We start from the raw sequence: 18,981 nt of genomic DNA, 5'->3' as shown, positions 1-18,981 counted from the left end.
CAAATTAAAATCGAAGAGATTTTTGGGTGGGCAGATCTTTCCTTTTTATCTCTTTCTTTTCTTATTATATTTTTTGGCTTTATTATAAAAACGGGACTCAAACCCAGAGCCTCTGTACATGGGACACCCGCTCTACCTGCTGAGCTAACAGGTACCCAGAGCTTTCCTTGTTTAATTGGTTGTATGCTACCTATACATGTCCACAAACTCACTAAAAATGACATTTGAGGCTGGGGGTCTGTAGCAGTCTGTAGAAACCAGCAAAAATGAGCCAGATTTTAAGGGTGCATTTCACAAGATCTGGACATAATTTTAGTTTGAAACATATATTTATTTTTTTGGCCTTTTATGGCTTTACAGACAGAATAGCTGAAGCGGTGACAGGAAACAGGACGAGAGAGAGAGAGAAGGGGAGTGACATGCAGCAAAGAGCCCCAGGCTGGGAGCACCACACGCCAAACAAGCAGGAAGCCTCCAGGAGATGATGTGAGAAGTCAAGCCGCCTCCGGAGGGGGCAGCCAAAGAGAGGTTACCAGCCTCAGTAAATTATTCAGTTAAGACAAAGATGCAGGAGTTTCAGCAAAGCGAATTTTCATCATCAACAACAACAGCAGCTCCTGAAAAGACGCCGCGTCCACGGCAGAGAAAAAGAAGCCACGGTAAAAGACGCCGCATTTTGTCGAGGCATTCGGACACTGGAAACATCTGTGGACGAGTTAGAAGAGCAATAATGTAAACTACTGTGTACACAAACTGTACATGTGAAGATCATAAGATAGCAGTCTGATTTCCCCCGGCTGTACTCTCGCTCTGCTGTCAGTTATTAGTTGCCATTATTCATAACGGCGGACTGTAAATTGCGATTGTCTGGACCCAGTAGTACATGAGAGCGTTTTCTAGGACATTACAAGGTTTATTATGCGTGTCTAACTGTAGCAGTGACACTGTTAGATATTGTGTACATGTAGTAAATCATGAACTTCTCGCTCCAGGAAAGAACAAGGTGCAGCTCCGGTTTCTTCCCCCTCGAGGAAACGACCAGGGTCTGCAGAGCTGGACGGTCCTGCAGAGTCTAAAGTGGAGACTCAGTACTTTGAGAACTGGTGATGAACCTGTCTCTGCAGTCCAAGTTTGCTCTGTATGAAGAAATAAACACAGTCCTAACGTGCCATATCACACTTTTTTAGGACCAGGTTTCCAGTCCAGCCAAACCCAAAGAATCCTTCCCACAGCGGCGCTCACTGACCAGCACTGAGCCCCCAGGACGAGCGCCAGGCTTTGAAGCCAGTTTCACAAACTGGCCAAACCATTACAAAAATTATCTTTCCCTGAAGTTCACATTTTGGAGGACCTGGCTGTAAAACAGTGGATGCAATTTTTGTGTGTGTGTGTGTGTGTGTGTGTGTCTCACAACCCCCAACAAAGTGAGTATCGGATTCTGACCCATTGGGAAAGTCTGTTAGAGCCTCGTGGTTAAATCATTTCATCCTTGCGCAAGTTAGCCGGGGGAGGAACTGGAAGTTGGCCAGTGGTGGGCTGCAGTGCATGCTCTGTGGGGCGCCACAACTTTGAAGCCATGGGTAATTTTATACCCGAGAAGTTTTTGACCTAATGTGCTTTTGAGCAGCCTTGATGGGGATAAATCTGCCTCCAGCGCTCTATCCAAATCTTTCTTGTCAGATCAACGGCCAAATATGTGTGTAAGCGGCTAGTCCAGCATGCTCGCTCAGCCGCCACATGAACACAAGCGCCCTAATTGTTACCTCAGCCAGAAAAGGCTACTGAACTATTAGTTCAGTTTGGCCCACATGTAATGTTTCCCTGGTGAAACTGGGTGGAATAATTAATGATTCTCCAGCAACACATACTCAGCAAATCTGTCACTGAGCCCAAGACATTAAAGACGACACATCCTTGTCTTAGCAGCAGCTTTAACATGAACATGAAGGATCCGCACTGAGCTGCCCTCTGGCCCTGTGGAAGATCACACAGCATGTATAAAATATATAACAGGATTATCCACACCGCACTGGGGCCATACAAACAACCCGATAGCAGCAGCCAAGTCCTAAAAACTATTTGAATTAATGTCTCTATTAATGAATAATTTATTTTCATGTCCTCTTTTCTTGCATTCTCTCATGTTTTCATCATGAGGTTCGAGGTGATTCATGTGGAGTGCAATCAGCAGTTCAAGATGTTCCTCTCCTCTGTTTCACTCACTTGTGAGAGTTGAGAGTCGGGCAGGGAGTCACTCAGCAGCGGTGGAGACGCGGAGCGGTAGCCCTGCCCTCACGCATCTCCCTGGCGACGCCTATTACAAAAGCTCCAGGCTTCCGGTGGAGCGGAGGACACCAGCTCGCTGCGACCCCCGGACCTCTCCGCCTCACACTCGAGCACAGGTGGATCTGACACCGGAGCGCGCCAGCAGCGGCGCATTTTGACTTCTCTCCATCAGATGGAGTAGGATCACATCCTCCGTCTCCTTCTCCTCTCTGTTATCCTTTAAATCCTTCTCCTCGGTAACGCACCACAATGGATATGTACACCTCCGCTTTATCGCCAGCGCTGGACATCGGCACCGGTTGTTATCTGCTGTTTTTAAGTAAGTAAAGAAAATAAAATAATGAAAGAAAGAAAAAGTCGCTCAGAAACTTTGCAGTCGCGCTTGGCTCGGATGTTAGTGAGTGCAGGGGGAGAATAATCCGGCGTGCCGAATGGATTTCTTTCACAGGGTTTTGAGAATTTAAAAAAAAATAATGATAATAATAATCTGAAAGCGCTACATTGTGCGTTTTACATAATCCACTTTTTACGCACCACAAGAAGCCTGCTGGACTTCTTCTTCTTCTTCTTTTTTTTTTTTTTTTTAAAGATGTGTGGAGTGTTTTCAGTGTGGCAGGAGAGTCATCATTTTTGCATTAATCTAGATAAATGATCGCTGGGGACTCTGTGAACATGTGTATGTGGCGTGTGTGTGTGTGTGTGTGTGTGTGTGTGTGTGTGCGTGGTCTTCAGTCATGATGAGGCATGTAATGGTCTTGTTGAATTGTAAATCAATGGTAACAAAAAGGGGGGAAAAAAACGCAAGAGTCTTTATTATGCTTGTTATGGCGCTTTGAGAGAGTTAAGCTGAGGAATGAAAATGAAAAAAAAAAAAACACATTAAAGTCTTTAAAGGAGACAAACTGGCGAGCAATTAGACCAAAGGATGTTATTCTCTACCGGCATGTTCACAGCAGGGTGTTCCATCCTCCCAATATAGACTTAAGTAACCATGCTGTCAGAGAATGAGCTCTTAATACCATATGGATGGATCTCACATTCACTGCAACATTACAGTAAAGCCGGCTTTGATTTTGTGCAGTTTTCCGATTGCAGATGTCGCTCCTCCACGGGAAGGTGCTCTCAAGTGCTCTACCAGGGGTGATAATCAGCTGGGATGACAGACCAGCAATCACCCAGCAGCCTTCACACGTGATCTCTGTCTGGAAGTTTAAAATAAGGCACAGGCAGCTGAGCTACTAGGGAACCCGAAGGAGGACTGGTAGATTAACAGAGAGTAATGAAAGATGGATGATAGCCATGAAGTTTGCAGAGAAAGTAAACAGTTGGGGGGCCCTCCTGGCAAAAAAATAAAAACCCATCATGCGTTACAGCTTCCCTTTGATTTCTCCGAGCGGACAGAAGGAGCTGATTGTGTGTTGGCATTCTCCTCACATCGACGCTTCATCCCTGCTCATTTCTCTGGTATCTGCTGGGAGGAGCGTGTGGCTGATTCTATCTCTGTAATTCCCTTCAAATCCAAATAAATCAGACCAGGATTTGGAGTTTTTTTAGTCAGTGCTCTTGGCACTAAGATTAGTTGCAGGTGTTGGAGGACTCACCTGGCACAGGGAGGAGGAGGAGTGTGCACACAAGACACAACAGGACAGGAGAGTCATGTGACTTTGAGATGAGGTACTTTTTCATGATTTGCAGAAAAAAAAAAAAGAAAAAGGGAAGGAATATTATGGGATGAATTCGGTGACCTTTGGAGGTGTGTCGACTGGAAATGCATCGCTGCAGTTGTCAGAAAGCAATAATAGCTTTAGAGAAAAGGAAAAGAAGAGGAAACCCTGAAGTGACGGCATACATTTCATGCCAGTGATTGCCTTTCTGCGAGGATTAACTCATTTGTACTGCAGGAAATAGGCATTGAGGATTATTGGCTTATTATGAGGTCGCTGTAAATTGAAAACGCCAGTTGTGTTCAGCACGCTCGAGCTTAACGCACTGATTGGATCTGCTCAGTGATGATGTGAATTAAGAAACAGTTACACTGCGAGGGAGGTTCACAACCGCAGAGCGGTGCGGTGACGTGGAAGGTGGCGAAGACGGATCGCGCAATCACCTGATTTGTTGTTCAGCCTTGACAGTTCACATCCGGATGAAGCAAAGGGAAGATGAGGAGGGTGTGGTGGGGGTGGGGGGGTGAATGCACATCACATACTCTCTCATTTGCACTGAGTGGGGTGTCAGTAGTAACACGACTGCTCTGATTAGGTATTCAGAGTGAGGCAAGGCTCTCTTCTCAGATGCCTTGCACAATTATGTAGATAATGAGGCATGGGGGGGTAACTCACAGGTCACATAACAGGCGCACAAATACAGGCATCAGCCGATGATCATACACACCACAGTTTCATTAAGGAGACGCTGGGGAAGGCGGTTATTTTGGGGACTGTATGAAAATTATTAATGTGGCTGCTGCTGTGTTGTATAATTGCAGCAGGGTGCTTCATGGGAGAGATGAGAGGCAAGGAGGGAAAAAAAAACAACAACAAATGTGACCCACTAAGTCTGGGAATTATTTTTTTTTGTTTTTCATTCACCTCTCGGGGCTTCTGTAGTTCAAGGATCCCAATTAAGTTGAGAATAAAAGAAGCATGAAGTGTGATTCACATTAGAATTTTAAAAATTTGTTTTACCTGGTTTTTCGCCTTATGCCGGCCGAGTCAGGCCTCATGGTTTGGCCCTCGGGCTCCTCTCTGGGCGGCCCAGGTCCAACCCGATTCAAACCGTGATGTCTTAAAGGAACATCTAGTGTGTGTCAGCAGAGTCCGTATAACCACAATACGGAGAGACAACTGTCGTCCTCATGTGGCAAGATGGAAGTTCATGAACCACGGCACAGGTGGAGGTTGTTGCCTAAGTTTGTTTAACTTCCAACTATATTGCTCAGAAAGGCTGAAATGAGAATATGATAATAAAGAACGAGCATCAGTCAAACAGAAGACCCTTAAAAAGACGGACTAGCCCACCTTAAGTCGAAAGAAAAACAACAACAACCCCGCCACTCTGTAATGACGCAGTGTGACGCATCCCTCAGGTCCAATATTACACACAGTGTCTTATTCCTGATGCAGCCCCGTATGAGAAGTCTCGGCCTGCCTTGCTGTGAAACAGTGAATTAATGGTAAAACTGCAGATTACAGATCGAATAATCGCATAAATAACAAAATAAAAAAGCCCACTCGTACTATTACTATTTACGGCGTGTTGCGTCCGAGATACTAAATGAGTTCAAGACTCCGTTGGGCATCTTTTTAACAGCTCGTTGGAGTGGTGCATCACACGCATCACTTCTGCAGCGCCACATTAACACGCACAAGCATCGTGGGAGACAATCAAATTCTCGCCTGTGGTTGCACACCGTCCTCCTTGTGTGGCCGCTGCGTACGGCGCGACTGTGCAGACCACTAAAGGAGCGACCTCGTGTTCGGCTGATGAGATAAGTTGCAACAACAGCCTCTCTGTTTTGCGTGTTGACTGCTTTGGAACATATCGGCATGGATTTGTTTTCAGCAAAGTGAGGCGAGCCTCTCAGGTGTGGGCAAAGCGCGTTCGTCGATATTCACCACCTGTCAATCTCCCCACACTTCTACCTCCCCACCACTACTCTCCCCACTTGGCCCCTTCGTCTCTCGTAATCCCTTCTCCAGTCAATAACGTGCCATTAGAGCATTATTGAGCTCTGCTAGCTCTGAAGAAAGAGCCCTCATCTGCCTCATTTATCCATCTATTTATGTTACAGGGTAAATGACTGTCAGGCAGTTCTTAAAAAGTCCTTACGCCACCGTCTAACCCACCCATTCACGCATCACACACACAATCAAACATCGTCAGTGCTACTTTTTTTTTCTTTTTACTGTGCACGGCTTTGTGTTCTGCTTACCTCAGAGTCCAGGTTCGGAAACATGTAATACTTCAGACACAGGTAATGTAGAGCTCATTTTAAGGGAGAGTCAAAGATGCTGCCATGTGATAACCTTTTGTCTACACTATCGCTGCGTATTACGTGGGCTTGTAAAGACCTTTTAGAGGCGGTGATGGTCACTTAACGTACCCATCGATTCTTTCCTGTTTTTGTGTCGCGGATTAGAGCAACTGAACATCAACGGATGTGATCATCACTGAGCTGGAAGTTAATTGCATCTCAGGGCTTTGTGATAAAGCAAGTGTGGCGCTTGATTCTCTGGGGATTAGAGTCGATTTTGGGAAGATAAGAAATCGTGGTGACGTGATGAAGGAATGGGCTGATCCCGGGGGGGGAGAAGGCAGCTGTTAGTATAGACCATAATCACATGGCGGCCATTTTCCTTTAACATCCCACTTAGGGTTGGAAACTCAAACGTCGCACTGCTGTGATAATGACAGATTACCTACGTTTACACAACTCGCGACCTAAAACACGCCAGCGTTGTGTTATCACAGCTTTCAAGTCTTCCAACCTGAGCATGATGTTTGAGGAAATTGGCTTCATCGGGTAGAATTTTTCAACTCAAATTGCTCCATTCGGCTCTGCGAGTCGGCTCCATGGACCTGTATGGATGTATGGATGGACAATTCCAGTTTTACAGCGTTCTACGAAATGGTTGCCGCAACCAGGGGGGAAGAGTTTGTATCACAGATGTAAGAGAAAGTGAGAGAAAGGCTCATTGTTTGGAGTTTTATCAGATTTATTAGATTTAATCACATCTACTCTGGGATGAGTTGTCAGTTGCTGCCCTGTTTACAGTCATTTTTAAATCTAATATCATCGCTTCAGCTGAAGATTTTGCTCTGTCTCCATGAAGGGACTTGCTTTTATTGTCCTGACCTCAGTCCCACTTTGCAAATGTGTTGCAGAGCACATCAAACGCCTGTGTAATTTGCCCGCATAAGCTCTTCGAGCGAGTCTCCTCCCCTGCAGAAGTAGCATCCCCCTGTAGAGCTTCGACTGGAAGGGTTAACAAGATAAGTCAATATGTCATCGAATGTGTAAGAGACGGGGACAAGGCGGTGCTGTAGAGCTTAAGAAGCTCAGAAATACTTCGAGCTAGGCAATAACGAGAGCACTACAGGCTGTCTGTAATGAGAGGTGGTAAGCCTCTAGCTGTGCAGTTTCAGTGATCAGACGCTTCATATGCTGTTCCGCTCCTCGTCTGTTGATCTGTCAATCCATCTGTCAAAAGGATTTTTTTACTCAGCTGTTATTGTTCTGCACACAGTCAATGCAGAGTAAGTCGGTTCACTTTCACAACAGCCAGGAGTTTCTCTCTCTCGAGGTCGCTGATAGTCTAAGCTACCGACCTCTTGAAGCGTGAAAAGGCTTAAGGAGATACAAAATGACCCCTGATTAAAATCCAGCACTCAAACCACGCAGATGGAAACTGCAGGCTGAGCCGTAAAGGACTTGGCGCTCGAGCACTCTTAAAATAAAAACTTTTAAGCTTCACATAAATTAACAACATTGTTCTATTTATTTCAGAAGCACACCAACCAAATCAGAGAGTCCCGCTCACTGTCCACTTTACTTGCAATTTAGTGCGAGCTGTAAGTGAAGTGGATGATGTGCGAGAGTCATTTTCCAGAGGTTTTTTTTTATGATTGGCGTACGGGTTTGTCGTGTTTTGCTCGAGGTGTGTGGAGGAGGGCTTCACAAACTCCTTGGGGGACACCGAACCCCCCGTTGGTTTATTTGTGTGGGAAAGGTAATATAAATGCTAGCGGTGTAGCAGAAATGTCTCAGTTCTCCGAGGCCTTGCAATGCAAAGGTGGAAGACTGTGTCGGTGCAGCCAATGTTGACTATTAATTTTCTGGCCTCGGGTGGATATTCTGCTAACATAGCTTGCGTTAGGAGATGTCATGGAGGGAAGCAGATATCTGCAGCGAGTCATAGAAAAAGAAAAAAACACAACCAGTATTTCGTGAAAGCAGACATCTGGGCACATTCCCTACATAGCTTGCTTTGGAAGCACAAACCGGACACGACAAACGCTGCGCGGTTAAATCAGCCTCACAAAATTAGGAACCTTTAGCCGTTATCTGCAACCATAAAGGAACCAGCCAGCCGAGACAAATTGCCATGAACCGAGGAGGCATTTGAGCTCTGAGTGAGTTGTGCGCAGCAGTCATGTGCGGGAGAGTCTGTTAAAGTCTGATTCTCAAAGGACTTTCTGAATTTTTAAAAAGAAAAAAAAAAGAAAAAGAAAAATGGGAATTGACATTTTTCTCCCTGCACAGATGAGATGGTGACAGAAGGAGAGTGCAGCCTTCGCCGCGTCTCAGTTCAGTCTCACAGGCAGCTCCTCCTGCAGACAGGCTGACTTTATGCGTGGAGGTGGAAGTCCCCAGGGTCGTGCCCCACACATTACTGATTCTCAAGCTGTCCGCGGTGAAAGTGCCTATGAAATTTTAAAGATGCGTCAGGGGCATTCAACCCGCTCCGCGCTGCTGTCCTCTTCTGAGACAGACACTCGTGGGCTCGTGCTGTCATTGCGAAAATGGGACTGATTGTATATTTTCCGTGCGACTGTATGAACTTACACTCTTCTCAGATCTGGTGCGAGCTGAGGTGTCTGAGGAATACAGCCCTCTCTGCTGTTTTTTACTATTATACAACCTCCTGTGTGAGGTGGCAGGATGAGGTCAAGCGCTCTCACCGTGTGTGTTGCAGTTGCAGCAGCCTCAACCATTTACCAATTTCCTGTTCCAAACAGCAGGGAGGCTCGCACCTCGCCCTAGTTTGCTTCGGCCTGCCTGGTCGACATTTATGGATGTGAGGGAATGTTTAATTTATGCATTGGAATCGCAGTTCATCTGCGATGTCTCCGAGGTCTTTACAGTTTGCATGCTTTATGTTAGGAGGTTCTGGTGCCTGAGATAGGGATTTGGAAATGTTCCGCGCTCGCTGATAATACTGAATGAGAAACAGCTCTGACTGAGAGCGACCCGCCCTGGTTGCCTCCTCCCAGGTGCCTGTGATTCTACCGGAATGTAGATGCCTTATAAAGCTGTGCGAGACACGATGATGATTTTTTTTAAAAAAGTCTCATTCGCAGCTTGTTGAATACTGACGCTTCGGGATGGCGGCGGGCCCAAGCCAGAATAACAAAGCACCAGGAATTGATAAGTTGGGGACTTTATGATATTGGACAGTTCCTGTTTCATTTCCGTTCTCTATATGACGGACTGGGAGCAGCAGGAAACAACTTATGTGGCTCTAAAAAATGAACATGTTTGTGGTGTAACCTTTCTCCTGATTTGAGTTTTGATTTCGAGGCCGTGATTTGTTTCAGTTTTCGACTCAAACGCTTATTTTGCAGCGTTGACGTCATGGCTGTGCCATTTTAAGATCACAGCGTCGGGGTTTGGGCTCTTCCTGGAAAACAACAACAGCTCGACTTTATCCTGATGGCTTTTGTAGGTCAGGATCATTCAAGTTCAAATATCATTCACAACAAATAAAGGCTCCAGTGTTCAACAAAAGAGAGATTGAACAATAAACAACAAAAAAAATGAAATGAAATGATCTGTTACAGCATTTGGTTTCTGAAATCTGGCCCGAGTAAACCCTCTCGCCGAACAATTCTGACCGGGTTGTCAGTTTTGTTCAGTTCAGTTCTTCCCTCAAGAGTTAAACCTCTTTTTAAATAAATCAATAAATACAGAAGCCCTGAGGGGCAAGTGAGAAGTTTTTTTCCTTGTGCCTATTTTCTAAGATTTTTCAGTTGGAAAAAGTGTCACGTTCCTTTTGGCGAGGAACGCGTGATCAGCCTCCTCATCGCAACCGGGAGGAAGACGAAGAAAGAGCATATTTCTGACAGGGAAATGAGCTGCGTGTGTCTGAGATGGAGGCTCGTAAAACACTTATTATTTCTTCCATTCTCAGTGTTGAGGACAGTGAATCCAGGGTGCATCCAGCAGCCTTAAGTGTGAGTGCCGTCGCTGTATTTCTGTTTTTCTCCCCTAACTTGACCAAGTCGTGATGCTAAGCTACGCTAAGTCTGATGATTTGTAGCTTCAGCAGACATGAGACTAACTCTTGTCGCAACTATTTTCCTCTATTTTCGGGAAGAGGACTTCAAAAAAGTCATGATCTGATCACCACCAAGCCAGCTGGAAAGTCATCGTCCGCAAAACATTTCTGCAGTTTTCCATAAAAAAAACAGAGGTGCAGCATTCTCTTAAGCAACTGAAGTAGACGGGGACTTGATTTAAAAGGGAAAACAATAACAGAAATGGAAAAATGTCTCTATTCAGTCTAAGGCTCTGGAAGCTCCAAAATGATTTTTTTTGCACCCTGGATGCACAGTCGAGCTTTTGAACCCACCTACCAGCTAAAGTGAAGACTTCTGCTTCAGAAAAAGGGTGTCAGTAATGTTTTTTTTTTCTTTTTTCAAATCAATCAGATCTCCCCCCGCTGCTTCTGTTGTTCAAGAGAATGCCGTCCTGTTGTTTTGCCTTGAAGCATTCTGAGAATGTTCTGCAGGCTGCCAGACTTCACCTGACTTTCCGTCAGCACCAGGGATGAGCAGGTGATGACTGGATTTTCATGGAGGAATTTATCCTTAGCTTACATTATCAGGCTTTTTACAGAACATTTTTTTTCTGAGTTAGCCTGGCGCGGCACTGCACCTCTCTCTTGCAGGTAACATCTGTTCCGGGGGGGCTAACGGTCGTTCCTTCTCGTGGCTTCCAGGCAACCTCAAAATGACGTGTGGTTAATGTGTATTCGCTCTGTGTTTGGCTTGTGGGGAGCGCACGCTGTTTTATTTTGGATGCGTCGAGTTAATGAGTGCTCAAAACAAACAGAGGAATGGTGGAGGGGAGAGGAGAGGACGGGACCCTCCTCAATTTATGTTATAAACAAGCGTACACAGTACACAGTGTCACCGGCCTGACCCGGAAATGTCAGCAACCAAATCCCACGAGAAATTCACTGTGTTATAACTGCGCCGAAAGAAAAAAAACACAGAGACCTCCTCTAATCCACTCAGTCCGAGCCCTGTAGCAGTGCCTCTAATGTGCCGTTTTGTCCCTTGAGATTTGCCTACATGGACATCATTACCCAACACAGAAGTTGTAGTAAATGAGCCTCCGGAGGCACAGTGATACAAAGAAAGCCTGTAAGTGCAGATGAAATTATCCAACAGCTTTTGCCACATGCGGGGGAAAGACAGATCCGTTCTGTCTGCAATCTAAAGACATCAGTCACATACGAACCGTTCAGCGCTTACATGTGTGTTCGCTGGTTCTATTCACATCCCTGTTTACTCAAACCACTCTTTCCCTCCTCTGTTTCCTCCTCCCGTGCGCCACAGCTGTTCTCTCCATCGTGGGAAACCTGCTCGTCATCATCACGGCGGTCAAAAGGTCGTCCAAAATGAAGCCGCCGGAGCTGCTGTGCGTGAACCTGGCGGTGACGGACCTGGGAGCGGCCGTGACCATGTACCCTCTGGCCGTGGCCTCCGCCTGGAGCCACCGCTGGCTCGGGGGAGATATCACCTGTGTGTATTACGGCCTGGTAGGGTTCTTCTTCGGCGTCGCCAGCATCATGAACCTGGTGGTCCTGGCCGTAGTGCGCTTCATCGTGTCCATCAATCTGCAGTCTCCGAGTGAGTAGCCCGAGCTCCAACAGTGATAAAAACCCTGCATTTTGCTTTTGCAAAAGGTTAAAAGACAAGATGGCTTCTACTCTCGCATGTGTCGAGGTGATATATCCAGCAGCAGGGAGGCGATAAGGTTTACGGTTTTTCTTAATCAGGGGAAGGGAACCAAACTTTAAGGAGTGGCTCCTGGTGCTAGCAAGGACTCTGGAGGTCCCACATATTATTATTAACATGCTTATTAACGATCATTATTAGCCATGGAGAGATCTGAAGCAAACTGAGACCTCCAGCAGGCGATCCCTGTTAGATCTGCCCGCGGTTAGTCCATGGGTAGGTGGTTAGCTTAGCTTAGCTTAGCTTAGCTTAGCTTAGCTTAGCTTAGCGACCTGTTTCCTTTTGTTTTCCAGTTTTTATGCTCAGCTCAAGTCCCTCGGAGGCAGATCTCGCCACTCGGCGGCCATCTTGGCGGTTATTTTAGGCTAACGAGACAACGCTTACGTCTTAATGAAGAGGGAGAGCACTTAAACTTCACTGTTGTTGGTCGCTGGGACAAAAAAAAAGAAGAAAAAAATGCTCGTATAGAATCACCAGTAAAATTTTATTTTTAATGGTTCAGTGAATTCAGAGATGTTCCTACATTTGCTCATAGTTTAATGCCACCTCCTTCTTTTACAGCTTGATCCAGTGAGACTAGTAGTTGCAGTAGTTCCAATTTTAGAAAAGTAAATAACAAAGTTGAATTATTCCTTTGGGTTCATGTCCCATGTGGTCACTGCCGGTGAATTTTATTCTGGCTCAGTTAAATTGCCGGACAGTAATTTCCTGTCCTGATGTTTAAAAATATCAGAGCTCTCTCTCCGACACTGAAAACCGTTTCCCTCCTGACAGAACATGATGGCAGTTTTCTGACTGGTTTGACAGGCGATGAAAATATTAACAGAGTGGAAAGATTTGGAGCAACAGTGGAGCGAGCAGAGCTGCTGCACTGCCGCTGTTATACTTCCTCTGCATCACCACCTCCTGATCATAATATTCTACATTATTTCCTGTCCTGGTTTGATTAACAATTTAATAATGTGTGTACTGAGTACAGAATGTGGCTGATCATTAGCGTCATTATCAGCCGTATGCAGCAAATGGATTCCCTCAGCTTAAACGTTTTTCACACATGATTTCAGGCCAGTTGGAGGAGTTGAACCTGTGACTAAAGCTAAATCCCATTACTCAATTTCACCCTTTAGAACGGAGTTACAAGGGGAGGTGTTCAGGATCCTCACACATCGTGTAAACTGATACTCTCGCTGTAGCTGGGCTTGATTTCCTTTGTGTTACTGTGGCTGATCCTGGCTCATAATGCTTTTGGAGATTTACAGTTTGTCATGGAGATAGAAAAGAAATGTTCTCAGTGCCTCGAATGAAGTGAGCCTCCATATGAGGGTCCAAGTGGCCGTCACACTTCACCCTACTCCTCTGTCCCAAGCAAAACAAGCTAAGCGGGAGGTCCGAGGGGTTCACTTGAATCGGGCCTTATCTCTCAGCTCAGTGTAGAATGAAGTGACAGCGCAGACTCAGAAAGGATAGAAAGAGACCAGAGAGTTGCAGGTAATGTAAATCACTCGGCTCAAAAGTGTGTGATAACAAAAACAAATTCAGACACGGATCAAATGCTCATACATGGGTGCATCTTATATATTCATACAAGAGGTGGAATCATACGACGCACCATAAATAATAAGTCAGTCCAGACCACAGTGAATTTAAAAAAAAAACATATTTTAGTGAAGGAGCAGCTTCGGTGGTCGTGACTGAAGGCTTTTTATTGCAAGATTACACATATGTATGCTCCCACATGCGTATGCACACATCTGCGTATGGCTCAGATAATCTGGCATACCTTGTGCACACCAGGCATGCGAGAAGGGAAAAAAAAAATTAGGCACACAGAGAGCACAAGACGAAGCCCACAAGGCTGCAGCTCCTTTCAACAGGAGACAAATCCAAAGAAAGGACCAAGTTAAAAAAATAAATAACAATCTTTTGTGCTGGAGTGTTTTTTGAAGATAATGGTAGGACGAGTGTTGAGATGTGCAGAAATGATTGGACGTCATCTGATGAAAATCAATCTCACGCCTTTCTCTTGTGATTTCTTTTAAAGATAAAAATAGATAAAGGAACACACAAAGAGGAGATGCGGTTATTAAGAGATTACTGGTGACCAGAATGTCAATATGTTCCTGTATCACGTTAAACATACTATGAGGAACTTTTAACTTCGTTTGGTTATGAAACAGTCTCAAACTGCACATGCTTTTCTGTCATGTGCTCACAGAACAAGCCTTATTTTCAACTTACACATCAAGTGATTGTTGATTAATGGCACATCAGAACTTGCCTCAGAGCAGAGATCCGGTACAGACTGGATGTTATTTAGATTTTCCATACATCTGTCCAATCAGGTTTTATATCCATCCTGCTTTATACCTTTCGGTCCACGTGCCATCTGCGGAAAATGTGGAATATGAAACTCTTTTGCATAAAACGCAAGCTGCTCTACAAAAACAGACCATCTGTCCCTATTGTACTGGGTCAGGGTGCTTAAACAACGAGAGAAACAAGAAAACCATTTTAAAACTTTGATTTTCTTCTTGCAGGTGAGAAAATCAGCATGAGTACGGTGAAGAAGCTGTGCCTGTGGATCTGGTTCTACGCTCTGCTCTGGTCTCTGTGTCCCCTCCTGGGCTGGGGGAGGTACGGCCCCGAGCCCTTCGGCCTCTCCTGCTCTCTCGCCTGGGGCCAAATGAAAACCGAGGGCTTCTCTTTCGTCATCTCCATGTTCTCCTTCAACCTCATCATCCCAACAGCCGTCATCATCGGCAGCTACTTCGGCATCGCCATCAACCTCTACTTCACCCACAAAAGGTCGCTGAAGAACAGCAACCGAGTGCCCAACATCGTCAAGCTCCATCGAAGGCTCTTGACAGTAAGCGATTTCCTCCCTGACGAGAAGTTATAATGGACAGTCTGACAAGCGCGTTGTGTTTGTTGCACCATTTGGACATTTCAGCCATTTGCCCGTATCGTCGAGCTACTTTTAATCTTCAATCATCCTTTGTGTTCAGCTTTTTCAATCGCTGACGCATTAGAGAACTATTTCAACCATTCATCATTTATTTTCTCAAGTATTCTGGCTGATTATCCAACATATTTAAACTATCACTGTCAAAATGTGTTGTGTACGTAAAGATACAGTATCTGCTAATCTTAGCATGTTAGCCAGCTAGCCTCAGCTGCCAGGCTAACTGAGACACCTACCTGACAGCAGTTAGCGGTGACGTGCTGCTCCCCCATTCGTTCGGCATATGAATTCAAGAGGTGGCTAATTCTTACATATTACACCTTTAATACATTTAGTGAACTTTTCTGAACATTTCTCCTCTCATTAAGCTGGCTATTTGCTAACTTCTAACTCATTATTTAACCTGTTTATTCATGCATGTATTTATTTTACTATTTCAACAATTTGTCTTCTTTTTTTTTTAAAAAAACTCACTCAAACCGAGAGCTGACAGGGAGTTTACGTTTCAAAGTTACATAAGTTGTTTTCTGTCTTGTTAGACGCGAGATTAGCTGCTTTGAAAATGAGTTTCTGTGCAGCTGCAGGACAAGTCGCTTATATAAAAACAGACCCGTTCTGTGTGTTCTGTGACCTGCAGACATTCGTTTATCGGAGGGTTTTTGTTAATGTTTGGATCGTATAATTATCAAAGAATATGAAAGGTAAACATTGTTATGTGAAAAAAAAATCAATACAACAGATCTTGGGTACTAAAGGGCGTCTCACTGATGCTAATTTGCAGAACAGTCAAAACTAACAGATGCATATCACAGATTTTGGCATGAAAACAGTTAATGGGAAAAAAACATCAACAGAGGAAATCATCTTTAGCAGCATGCAAATAATCAAGATGTCACGCTCAGGAGTGCAAACACCGACAGGTGTTGGCAGATCAGTGGAGCTTATACCAATTAAATTCCAGCTCATTTCCGAGAGAGATGTTTGGGGAACTGATTCTAACCTCCAGTTTCTATCTGCAGATTGCCGTGCTCATCAGCATCGGCTTCATTGGCTGCTGGGCGCCGTACGGCATGGTGAGCCTCTGGTCTGTTCTCCAAGACAGCAGCACCATCCCGCCCGAAGTCAGCCTCCTGCCGTGCATGTTTGCAAAGAGCTCCACCGTGTACAATCCCATGATCTACTACATCTTCAGCCAGAACTTCAGAAAGGAGGTTAAGCAACTACGCTGGGGGTGCCAAAGCTCTAACTCGTGCCCCGTCACCACCAGCATCAACGAGAACAGTATTTCTATGGTTTGCAGTACCATCAATCCGCAAATTGAAGCACGGTCTTCCTTGTTGGAGATCATGGAGCAAGAGACAGAGTATCTGGGTTGAAGGACTTACTGGGGAATGTTAAATGTTTTAACTGACCGCTGGAAGATGCCTCGCAAAATGTTTACAGAAGAACAAACACATGTCGTCTACGTTTACCCCGTCTAATGGATGTGTGTTGGCTTATCTTGTCATTTTTAGCAGCAATATGACCAGCTATATTTAAAAGGATAAGACGAAGATATATTATCTGTTCATTACCAACAAATCTGAACCAAAAAAACTAATGTATAATTTATTCTACTAACAAGTATTGTCGTGTACAGCCACTGGACTTACCATATCATTGTAAAGTCTGACATTTTGGGGGAATTGAGGATATTCGGTTCCTTGCTTGACAGAGTCATGCCATGTTTGTGTACAGTAAATAGGAAGCTTGCCAGGAGCACATTAGCTTATCCTAGCGATAAGCTTGTAAACAGGGAAACGGCCCCGCTTGGCTCTCTCCTGTGGTAACAAAATCCGTCACAGTGTCTCGTTTTCACACTTAAAGGTGCAATATTTAAGAATTTTTGGTTTGAAAAATTCCAAAATGAAGACGAATGTAAGCAAATAAAAGTTTGCTCCTGCCAGCGTTCATCACGGGCCGGAAAACCCTCCTCCTGCTAGCATTGCACACAACACAACACCACCACTAGCTGCCCCGCTAACTGAGCTAACTGAGCTAACGGCAGCAACAGTTAGGAGAAGTAAGCAGCTATTCTGGCAATGCGGCGCCCTCTACTTGTTTGGAGTAAGACAGGTGGCTAATTCTTACACATTGCACCTTTGAGATTTTGCACAAATTAACTAGTTAGATGTAACGCGCATTTGTGCTCTTCCAAGGTGGCGGCTGGCAGATTTCCTCTACAACACCTTTCAGATGGAGTTAGTGCGAGCGGTGCCATCCTGTTACCAGGTTATGCGCTAAGCCAGGTTTTTAAATCAACATGCAGGAGGGTCGACAAAACAGTCTCAGCTCAAGGTCCAGCGCCTCACTTGTCCCCGGAGCTTAGGACCAGATCACACGGTCCTAATTAGGAGGTTACCGCAGTCCTTTAAAACTTCAAAACTAACGTGAATGATAATCCCCTTGGTTTCCCCCGTTGGCAAACTTGACAAACCCGGCCTGCTAATGAGGCCCATGCGATGCAGCTGAAAGCGCCAGAATAAACCAGATGGTGGACCTTTTAGTTGGGCTTGTTTTGTCAACAGCCACGGAGCACAAAAGGCACAAAGAGATACACTACCTCATGCTTTGACAACACATTCACCGCATGCCAGTCAATTAGCGCTTGCTGGTGTTAATGGTATTTATGTAAGTGTCGTGCAGATTTCACCCTCCCCCTCCCCGTGACAGTGCTCCAGCAACACATCACACTGTTATATATATATATATATATATACAAATGTATGATGAGAATCGGGTCAGGATGCACACTCTCACATACATCTCCTTCTGTCCTGCTGTACTCAGGGACGTTTTGTTTTCTTCTTATTTATTAACCTGAGTTCTACAGAAGCAGGAGCAGAGCGACCTGTAGCAGTTCCTCTTCTCACACCTCCTCCTCTCACCGAGCTCGACGGAGTGGAAGATGTTGTCAGCGCTTTTAGTTTTTGCTTGGTCACGTGTTTGTTTTGCTTTTGTTTTTTTTGTTTTTTTTTTTCATTACAGCGTGTAACTACTGTTGACAGTGCTGAATTATTTCAAAAATGTGTATGTAGAGCTATGAACCATGAGCATATTTTTGTGCACCGGTCACTGGTGGTCCTGTTTGAGAATAAACACTGACTGAATACGATAAATTGGTGGGCAATGTATGTGTGTGTGTGTGTTTGGTGTCAGGTGTTAATGCTGGCTAATTTCAGCAGGCAAACAAAAAAGGTAGATGATTGCAGACACGGCACAGAGAAGCCGGAGTGATTGGTTATATTGTCTCCCCTCCTGATTCTATCACTGCAGCTGATGTTGGGCAACAAACATGCAGAAGCAAAGCAAACAACATGAAACCAGCGCCTTCGTCTGACGATGTCATCAGATAAGGAACGGCCCATCCTAAATATAATTCCATGACTGACACAGTCCAGTGTCATCCAGGTTACTGTGATTCATTCATTCATTCAACATGGTAAAGCAGCTAATGGACTCATCACCTGATACTGCGTAACGAGTACCAGGATATGATGTTTTTAGAAAAAAAAGACCAAAGAAGCAGGCAGGGATGATGGACGTCTCGCGCGAAGAGAATACAAGGAAACTGAATTCTGCAGCTGTATGGATTTTCATTTCCCTCATCAAAGAGCATGACTTATGAACACCCTTAGAAGAACTTGACAGTAACAGAGAATAGAGAAATAGACTGAATTTGTGTCGGGGACGTTTATATTAATTGTCCATTTAGTGTCTGATCATTATTTAACATTGGTGGCGAGGAAGCTGAAGCAAAACGGAAAAAAGTCAACAAAGTAAAAATGTGTCAAAGATAATTTCCAAGAGACTCGGACATGAATATGAGAGGAAGTTTAAACATCCATCTTGCCCACAGATCAGCTGCTTTTTTCAAGTGCTTAAAAGGTCCCATTTGTGAGAAAAGTTGTTTTGGTTGAGTCTCGTTCACAACTCGTCAAACACAGACG

General features: G+C 44.8%; 1 protein-coding gene and 1 long non-coding RNA gene across 4 annotated transcripts; one reads left to right on the top strand and one right to left on the bottom strand.

The window, feature by feature from the left end:
• Positions 1-897: 897 nt before the first annotated feature.
• LOC119013119 lies at positions 898-2,361 on the bottom strand. The gene is made up of 2 exons (XR_005072693.1): positions 2,224-2,361; positions 898-1,136 (listed from the first exon to the last, which is right to left on the bottom strand). It is a non-coding gene; the product is annotated as an uncharacterized LOC119013119 (long non-coding RNA).
• Positions 2,072-18,144, top strand: opn8b (opsin 8, group member b). Of its 3 annotated transcripts, XM_037087501.1 has the most exons (6): positions 2,072-2,605; positions 10,717-10,842; positions 11,629-11,922; positions 14,568-14,896; positions 16,012-16,203; positions 17,191-18,144. In XM_037087501.1, exons 3-6 carry the CDS (start codon positions 11,691-11,693, stop codon positions 17,383-17,385), a joined length of 948 nt encoding a protein of 315 aa, XP_036943396.1. In that variant the 5' UTR covers positions 2,072-2,605; positions 10,717-10,842; positions 11,629-11,690; the 3' UTR covers positions 17,386-18,144. The 3 variants fall into 3 exon arrangements, with proteins under 3 accessions (XP_036943396.1, XP_036943393.1, XP_036943395.1); XM_037087498.1 differs by lacking the exon at positions 10,717-10,842; XM_037087500.1 differs by lacking the exons at positions 10,717-10,842; positions 17,191-18,144 and having other exon boundaries at positions 2,076-2,605; positions 16,012-16,541.
• Positions 18,145-18,981: the final 837 nt, after the last annotated feature.

This window comes from Acanthopagrus latus, chromosome 22 (genome assembly GCF_904848185.1).
Source record: "Acanthopagrus latus isolate v.2019 chromosome 22, fAcaLat1.1, whole genome shotgun sequence".
Lineage (NCBI taxonomy): Eukaryota > Metazoa > Chordata > Actinopteri > Spariformes > Sparidae > Acanthopagrus > Acanthopagrus latus.
Note: the sequence above shows the minus strand (reverse complement) of the source record. Positions and strands in the feature narration are given on the sequence as shown.

Bases quoted from the DNA above. Each gene is read 5' to 3' on its own strand.
- opn8b (XM_037087498.1), top strand. From the start codon at position 2,536: ATGGATATGTACACCTCCGCTTTATCGCCAGCGCTGGACATCGGCACC. The intron at 2,606-11,628 runs GTAAGTAAAGAA...CGTGCGCCACAG, and splicing joins TTGTTATCTGCTGTTTTTAA to CTGTTCTCTCCATCGTGGGA. The intron at 11,923-14,567 runs GTGAGTAGCCCG...TTCTTCTTGCAG, and splicing joins CATCAATCTGCAGTCTCCGA to GTGAGAAAATCAGCATGAGT.